General features: G+C 44.6%; 1 protein-coding gene and 1 pseudogene across 1 annotated transcript in view; one reads left to right on the forward strand and one right to left on the reverse strand.

The window, feature by feature from the left end:
- The window catches only part of LOC113960057 (von Willebrand factor A domain-containing protein 5A-like), a 14,264-nt gene extending 11,575 nt beyond the window's left edge, over positions 1 to 2,689 (forward strand). Inside the window, exons 18-19 of the mRNA XM_027669397.1 lie at positions 212 to 335; positions 519 to 2,689. Of these exons, the coding sequence (XP_027525198.1) occupies positions 212 to 335; positions 519 to 658 (264 nt within the window). The 3' untranslated portion in view covers positions 659 to 2,689. The remainder of the gene's footprint in view (positions 1 to 211; positions 336 to 518) is intronic.
- A 2,213-nt stretch (positions 2,690 to 4,902) lies between these two features.
- On the reverse strand, positions 4,903 to 7,234 carry LOC113960053 (annotated as a pseudogene).
- Positions 7,235 to 9,170: the final 1,936 nt, after the last annotated feature.

Raw genomic sequence — 9,170 nt, forward strand, 5'->3', positions numbered from 1 at the left:
GAGCTGAACTTTCCTCTTCCAACCAAATTTCTAGTCTGAGCTGAACTGAGAAGAAGAGATCAAGGCAGTGGAGTTTATCCTCTCTGTTTGTGGAAGAAGGACATGGAAGGTGTGGGATGAAATCCAGAGGCACTAGGGAAGTTTCTGATGTTGAGGATTTCAGAAGCTTAAAGAGTCTTCTTCTCCTTGGTTGTTCTGTTTTCCCTCACAGGATGTGGAGCCAGCTGTCTGGGCCACAGTTTTGGCCTTGGTCTGGTTGCACAAGTATAAGTGGAAGGTACCTTGGTCAGAGCTTCTGGTGGCCAAAGCATGCAGGTGGCTGCTGGACCAAGATGGTAAGAAGATTTTGCTGTGAGGAGTCACACTCTGGACTTTTCCCACTAAATCCACAGCTGACACCCACTGATTCATATTCCTCTTTCCCAGTGCTCCTGTGCTGCAGTCTGTGAGACTGTTGGTACACAACGTATTCCCTTACTGAGTTGTAGTCCCTCTCTCCATTTTGTCTCTTCTTGCAGAAGTCCAACTGGATGAATGTCTGGAGGCAGCAAATTCCCTACTGGGCTGCTTTGAGGAGCCCACTGTCTTCAGGATGTGCACTTACCTCACTGCTGGGGGTGGAAAAGAAGCTAGGTGGGAACACAGCCAGGAAAGCTGACCCAAACTAGTCAAAGGGACGTATCACATGCCATTAAAATCACACCCTTGTGGGATGGAGCAAGTGAACTACTGGGTGGGTGCTTAGTTGCTGTCCATGGCCAACTCACCAAAGCTGGCTTGTTCACGTATTTGTTCTCTACCATAATCACCGTGTTCTGAAAAAAAATGCTAATCACAAATACTAAAATTTGCTTCATTTCCATATTCTGCTTTTCTCTGAGATTTACTCAGTCATCAGTTCAAAATACCAGACTGCAGGGAGAAAAATCTGTTAAGATAATACAGGAAAACACCTTCATGTATCTGACTGTCTGTTTGTTTCCCTCCTCTCTTCCTGTGTGCCTTTCTGGTTTTTTATAGAAAGGTAAAAATAATGTTATTTGCTAGAGGAACTTTTTTTTCTTTTTCTTTCTTCTTTTTTTTTTTCCTAAAAAACAGTTTGTCAAGTAAAGGGGTGGATTTCACTGGATCACTGCAGTGTTTACCATAGGTGTCCAGTGCTATTTCAGCTGTCCTGAGATATCTGAACCACCTGTCAGGTAGGAGGCAGGATAGAAAGGACTGGTTTTCTGAGGTGACAGCTGGGGAGTGAGTGAAATACCATTGTGGAATGAGATTTAGCTGCCTATGTATTGAAGTCCAGTGCCATTTATGATGTTCTAGGATTTTCAAGCATATTAGATTTACATGACAAGGTTTTGGTAGTGGGCAGGCTGCAGCAGTGACCTCTGTGGGAATCCCCTATGTGAGATTTTCCCATGCCAATCACAGGTGGTTCCAAACCAGACCCACTTACAGAGGCAGTCAGCAAAGCTGGTGGCCTCCCTGTAAAATCACATGTAAGAAAAGGCAAATAATGCTATGCGGACAGAACAGGAGGGAAAAGAAGAGTGAGAACAGCAATGCAAACACCACAGTAAGAGAGGGAGGAGGAGGAGGAGGAGGAGGAGGTATTTCCCTACAGCCCATGATGGAGCAGAGATTCATGCTGCAGCCCATGGAGGACACTCTGCTGGACCAGATGGAGATTTGCTGAAGGAATTGCAACCCATGGGGAGGACCTGTGCTGGAGCAGAAGAAAAGTGTGAGGATGACAAAGGTCCAGAAGGAAATTGCTGTGTATTGGTCAGAGGCCCCAGTCTGCCATCCTCCCTGTACAGATGGCAGGGCTGGGGAGCAAAGGAAGTCAGTAGAGAAGTGAAGCTGCGCCTGGGAATAAGGGGACATGGGGGAAGGATGTTTTAATTTTTGCTTTTATTTCTCACCCTCCTACTCTATTTTTAATTGTCAGTAAATTATACCAGTCTTCCCCAAGTTGAGTTTGTTTTGCCTGTGACAGTAATTGCTAAGCAAATACCATATCTTTTTCTTACCTCACAACCTTTTTCATTTATTTTTCTTCATGTCCTATTCAAGAAAACGAGTGAGGGAGCAGCTATGTAGGTGCCTGGCAGCTAGGCAAGGTCAAACCCTAAAAAAATTCACCATATTTTAACAATGGTTACTTTTCTACATCTACACTTTTCATGGAGATTTTTTGTGTAGTTCAATCTCACACTTAAGTTACCCTTCACACTCCATGCATAGTCAAAGATGATAAATTGGTATTTCTTCTCATGGGGTTATTGGATCTGAAAGCAAAAATAGTATTCGGTGTTTAGAATCTCACACCAAGCTTTTGGGATTTCCAACAAACAACAATAATTCAGCTGCTCAAAATCAGGACACAGTGATTCCATTATGTAAAGGTTTGGGGGTGAGGCTGGGAGGAAATGGAAAGCAATGATAATTTACTTTGGAAAAGAACAACGTGCAATTATATGGGTAATTTACAGTACAAAGCAGATAATGTGAACGAACATTTATTTAGCTTTAAAGTGATGATAATAAAGATGCACATCATGCACTCTAATCACCATAGCATGTAATAGACCTGATGTAATAAAGCAAAAACTCCAGTGGAGACATATCTAAATGGACACCACCAAAACCCTTCCCTGCATTTCTCCTCGTATTTTCAAATAAACATCATGACCTATTGGGCAGTTTCTGGAAGTTCAATACTGGGCCCAGTATTGTTTAATTTATTTATCACTGGTTTGGATGAAGGGGCAGATGCATCCTCAGCAAGTTTACTGATGATACAAAACTAGGAAGAGTGGCCATTACCCCAGAGGGCTGTGCAGCCCTTTAGAGGAACCTCAACAGGTTGGAGAGATGGGCAGAGAGGAACCTTCTGAGATTCATCAAGGGCAAATGCAGGGTCCTGCAGCTGAGAAGGAGCAATCCCAGGCACCACTACAGGCTGGGCGTGACCTGTTGGAAAGCAGCATTTTGGGGAAGGACCTGGGGGTTCTCACAAGCTGCCTATGAACCAACCGTGTGCCCTGGGGGCCAAGAAGACCAATGAGATGCTTGGTACATTGGGAAGAGCATTACCAGCAGGTCAAGGAGGTGATCCTGACCCTCTACTCAGCCCTGGTGAGGCACATCTGGAGCATTGTCTCCAGTTCTGGTCTCCTCAGCACGAGAGAGACATGGTGCTCCTGGAGCAGGTCCAGTGGAGGCTGTGGAGATGGTTAAGGGACTGGAGCATCTTTGTTATGAGGGCAGGCTGAGGGAGCTGGGCCTGTTCAGCCTTGAGAGATGACTGAGAGGGAACCTCAACAATATCTGTCAGTGTCTGAAGGGAGGAGGGACCAGGCTCTGCTTAGGGGTGCTGAGCAATAGGACAAAAGGCCATGGGCAGAAACTGATGCACAGGAAGTTCCACCTGAATATGAGGAAGAACTTCTTTACTGTTTTGGTGGGTTGAGCTTGGCAGGATGCCAGGTGCCCACCCAGCCACTCTATCACTCCCCTTCCCAGCAGGGCAGAGGAGAGAGTAAGGTGGGAAAAGAAACAACTCGTGGGTTGGGATAAGGCAGTTTATTTAAAGCAAAAAAGTAAAGTGAAGCTTGCACGTGCAGAAGCCAAAGACAGCAGGGTTTGTTCTCTGCTTCCCATGAGCAGCCATGGTCGACCTCTCCCGAGGAGCAGGGCTTGGGGACGTGTGATGGTTCCTCAGCAGGCAGCCATTGGAGACAATGAATGCCCCCCTCCTGCTCCATGCCTCAGCTTTTATAGCTGAGCTGATGTCACATGGTCTGCAATGTCCCTTTGGTCAGTTGGGGTCAGCTGGCCTACTTGGGTCCCCTCCCAGGATCTTGCCCTCAACTAAAGAAGGAATGTCCCAGTGCTGGTGCTGCGCTCGGCAGTGGCCAAAACATTGGTGTGTTATCAACACTCTTCCAGTTGCCAATGCAACGCACAGCACTGTGAGGGCTGCTGTGGGGAAATGAGCTCCAGCTCAGCCAGACCCAATACAACTGTGTAGGTGACTGAACATTGGAACAGATTTCCCAGAGAGGTTGTGGAGTCTTCCTCACTAGAGATATTTCAGAACCATCTGGACACAATCCTGTGCCAGGTTCTCTGGGTTGACCCTGCTTGAGCAGCAAGGTGGGACCAGATGACCCACTGTGGTCCCTTCCACCCTGACCCATTCTGGGATCCTGTCATTCCATGATTCTCACATATACACACACATTGAGGTGTGTCCCTTTTATAAAAGAGCCCAATTATAAATTATATTCTATAAGCATATATAAAGCAAAGGGAAGGTGAGATAGAGACATAGGCAGGCAGGCATGCACAAAGGGTTTGTGAGCATTACCCTGGATTTGTTCCGTTCCATTCCATATATCATTCTGTGAAAGCTGCTGCCATCAGTGGGTCAAAATTGCACGTATAATGAAATCTTTACAAAATCTTCTTCAAAAATAGGTCAATATTTTCCTCTTATTCCAGTGATATAAACTGTTTGCTACTGGAAAATTAATCACAGAATCACGGAATCATTTTGTTTGGAAATGATTCTGAGATCATCAAGTCCAACCTCTGACAAATCCAGTTGCCTTATCAGCTAGACCATGGCACTCAACTGGACCATGGCTCTAAGTGCCACGTCCATTCATTTCTTGAACACTTCTAGGGATGGCGACTCTACCTCCTCCCTGGGAAGCCTCTTCCAATGCCTGACCACCCTTTCCATGAAGAAATTCCTCCTAATGTCCAACCTGAACCTCCCCCGGTGCAGTTTAAGGCTATTTCTTCACATTCTATCACTTGTTGCCTGGGAGAATAGACACCTTGCTATGAAGTGTTCATTTCCTGGAACATAGAGGAAGCCTGATAAAAACCCTACTTATTTCTGTATAATAATCTGCAGCCAGTTAATTTTTGCTTGGCAGCTTTGATGTCATTGTTCCTCGTGGTGTAAATGACTGGATTTATCACTGGTGACAACACAGAATAGAAAAGAGAAACTGTGAGATCCGGAGCTGATGGGGAGTTAGAGATAGGCTTAAGGTAGGCAAAAGAACCAGTGCTAACAAACATAGAGAGCACAATGAGATGGGGGATGCAGGTTGAAAATGCTTTACGCTGGATTTCCTTGACAGGAATTCTCAAAACCACAGTGAAAATCTGAATATAAGACATACTTATAAAAACAAAACAGAGGGCAACTAAAAGAAAACTAAATGTAAGAATCCCAACTTCACTAAAACATGAATGAGAACAGGAAAGCTTGAGAAGCTATGGAACTTCACAAAAGAACTGTTCAATAACGTTGGACTTGCAGAAGGTTAAAGAAAAGATGTTCCCAGTGTGGAGAGCAGAGTAAGGGACACAGTTGAGCCATGCACTGGCTGCCATGAGGCTGCAAGTGCTCCCCTTCATGATGATATCGTAGTAAAGAGGTCTGCAGGTGGCAATATAACGATCATATGACATGACAGTCAGTAAAGTAAGTTCAGCAGCACCAAAAACATGGAAGAAAAAGACTTGGGCAACACAGCCAGAATAGGAGATGGATGTGGTATTCCATAGAAAATTGGCCATGGACTTTGGGAGGGTGACAGAGATGGTTGAAAGGTCTAAGATGGACAAATTCAGTAAGAAGAAGTACATGGGGGTGTGAAGGTGATTACTGGCACTATAACCACAATAATGAGAAAGTTTCCCACCATGGCAGTCAGAAATAACATAAAGTGGAATATCTGCAGTTCTCGAGTGTCAGAGAATCTCATGAGTAGGAACTCAGCCACAGTGCTTTAGTTAAACATTTTCTTTCCAGTGTGTTGGTGAAAACTGTGAAGAGAAAGTCAGGGATTTTGGTTGAGACTTGAAGGTCTGCTCTGTAGTCTCTCCACCATCTGAATTTCACAGCTGCCCTAAACATGATTTGCTCACTGAAGACAAAGTTCACAAATCCCACATGATGTACCAAAGTGTCAGAAACAAATCCTTCAGTAATCACAGTTCCATATATGAAATACACATCTATGCACGTATATACTATATGTATACACATATATGTCTAGTCTACATATGGTTTATATATGTGTATTACATAGAAGTTTTATATGCATGTCTCTCTCTATATATGTGTATATAAACACTGCTCATATTTCCTATAATTATTTTAATATATGTTCATGTTCATATTTATACATACATACCTATATATATGTATGATGAGATCCCATAATCTCCATGATGAGAACCCAGTGTAGCAGATTTTTACCCCAGAAATATGTAGAGATAGAAACAGGAGTCCAAACGTGTCTGCAGTGATCCAACATGGACCTTTCAATGTATTTCTCCCAACAGCAGTCAGAGCTGCTAATATCACCTGTTATGGGGTGTGACTTCAGCCTTTGCTGATGGGATCCTGGTGCCTAAATGGAGTTAGAAAGTGCCAATTGAGATGTACTTCCCCTCTTGGACTTTCAGAAAGTGGTAGGTAATCAGCAGCTTCATGCAAATATATTAGCAAACTTAGGGCATCTCAAAACATGCTAAACACACATTTAAGAATCTGCCTCCCACTGTAGGATGTTTTTCACAGGATACAATCTCCCTGGATTACTGGAGAGAAAACATCAGAGTGGATTCCTGTGACCTCTTGTAAATGTCCTGGCTGAGGATGGACTGCAAAACCCTCTTTCATTGCTAATAAAATAAACACTTCTGCTAATAAAAGGAGTGCAACATGATTAGTCTGGATCTAAATGGAAAATTCTAGATCTCAAAACTGAGTTGGCTAGATGAATACTTAAGTCTTCTAGGTCCCTACTTTTCTTCTCAGTCAGAGATTCACCCATCTGCACACGAGAATTCATCCTATTGCTGTAGGGCACATCCAGTCTGAAAGAGAAAAACCATTTATGGTCTCTAATTAGCTTTTCCAAAATGTTATAAGTGCCTGAAAAATTAACTTTTTTTCTTGAACATTTTGCAGGGGGAGTAAATATGGAGCAAAATGCTCAAAGTGACCTTGGAGGGGGCACAGGGCTCTGTGTGCTGAATCCATGGGGCAGGGGAATGAGGGGGGGAGACGCTCAAGAAAGATGAAACAGCATAAGACTGGGCTCTCTGCACATGGCTACACACAAACAGAAGCTTGTCAGAGCTCTGCAAGCACAACCCTGATATCCCTGGAGTACCTGAGCTCTTCATTTGACCACATGAGGGATGTACAGGAAAGACAGGCAGGGACAGAGGGAAGGGGTTTCCTTCTATGTGAAGGAGCAGCAATTCTATGGGTGGGCAGTGGGCCAACTGGGAACTTGTGGGAAAGATTCCTATTGTAGGCTTTGTCCTCAAGCCCCAACCTCCTTCCTGGCATGTCAGTCCAGTATATCCCCATTTTCCTTCTCTTATGGAGCCCATGATAGGATGCAGCATTGTAGGTGTCGTCAGGTGAGTACTGAGTAAAGCGCACTAATCACATCCCTAGATTTCCTGGCTAGTCTTCTGCTGACAGATCCCAGGATGATGTCAGCCTCCCATCCCGACAAGGAAACAGTAGATGAGATCCCACAGGTATATTCTGTAAAGGGCAAAGGAGCACAAGAGAGCTCAACATGTCTTCAAGGCAAATCTCCTTCAAGCATGAAAATGGTCCTTTTGGATACACAGGAAAACAAGCAGATCTATCAGGGGAGCAGCTTGGCCAAACAGTCGAGCTCCAAGGAGAAAGAAAACATGTATGAAGACGCATATACATCTATTGCCACAGTAAGCGGAAAAGAACAAGGCCGGAAAGCACGGGCTCACGCCTGCGTGGGGCTTGTGATCCAGAGAAAGCAAATGAAGAAGAGATTGCCCAGAGAGGCTGTGGATTCTCCCTCACAGGAGATATTCCAGAACTGTCTGGATTCAATCCTGTGCAATGTGCTCAAGGAAGAGCCTACTTGAGCTGGACCAGATGACCCACTGTGACCCCTTCCAACCTGAACCATTTTGTGATTCTGAGATTCTCCACAGTGGTCAAGGGACTCTTTGCCTGCCACCTGGGATGCCTTCTCCCCCACCTTCTTTTCTGACCTCGGTGTCTGTAGGGATGTTTCACAACTTCTCACTCCTCTCTCACAGCTGCTGTGCAGTGTCAGTCTGTTATCACAGAGCCACCACCACCATTGCTCTTTGGCTCTGTTTTTGGCAGTGGTGGGTCCGTCTTGGAGTCTTGGCTCTGTCTGACATGGGGGCACCTCTTGCTCTCTTCTCACTGAGGACACCTCTGCAGCTCCCCTTCCACCCTCAACCCTTGCCGTGCCACCCCAATATAAATACAGCGTGTGGTTTCATAGCTGAGTGTAACACAGCCCTATCCCAACAGAAACCTGTGCTCATAGCAGGTCACTAAACTCCATCCACAGAGAGAATGCTGTGTATTCCTTTGTCCCTTTGGAAAGTTCCGTTTCCAGTAAGCAGATACTTAGAGACTTTTCATTTGCAAACCCATGCCATGGTGACAGAATTTATTCCCATGGGAGTCACAGACATGTAGTGTCTGTGGATTCTACTATTCTTTTCGCTCCCATGCTTCCTGACTGTTTATCCTTTCTGGAAACCACATTTTCCCACACCATTGATCTGAGGGGAATGTAAAAGTCCCTGTATGGAACCAGGAATAAGTTGTCTTGGATGCTTTTATAACTAATGGCATACGGATATAATCATAGAGGGAGACATAGAACTGGGCCAGCTTTCCTTCTGGAGTTCTTCATTACATTCCTTTGACTTTCAAGAAGACTCAGCAATAGTCTGAAACTACTCAGATACCCCAAAATTCAAAATTAGACAACCTCATCTCATCTAGAGCACTTCCACACAGAGTATCACTGCAAAGAAGCGTAAGTTTCATGTATGCCATGGATTACATCCACAGGCCCCATCGTTGTATCCAAAACAGCAACTACAGAGAACGTGGAAATTTATCCCTAGTGGAGTACAGTTGCATTAAATCTGTATTTAGGTTCCTTAAGGTGTATGTTGATTTCTGACAGCAGAAGACTTACCTTAGTGGAGATGAATCCCAAGGTGCTTTCTTAGACTCAGAGAATCACATAACCTCCCGAACCGGCAGAGGACCACAAAAGTCATTGAATCCAACTTGTGTC

The sequence above is a fragment of the Corapipo altera genome, unplaced genomic scaffold, assembly GCF_003945725.1.
Source record: "Corapipo altera isolate COAL_440 unplaced genomic scaffold, ASM394572v1 145, whole genome shotgun sequence".
NCBI lineage: Eukaryota > Metazoa > Chordata > Aves > Passeriformes > Pipridae > Corapipo > Corapipo altera.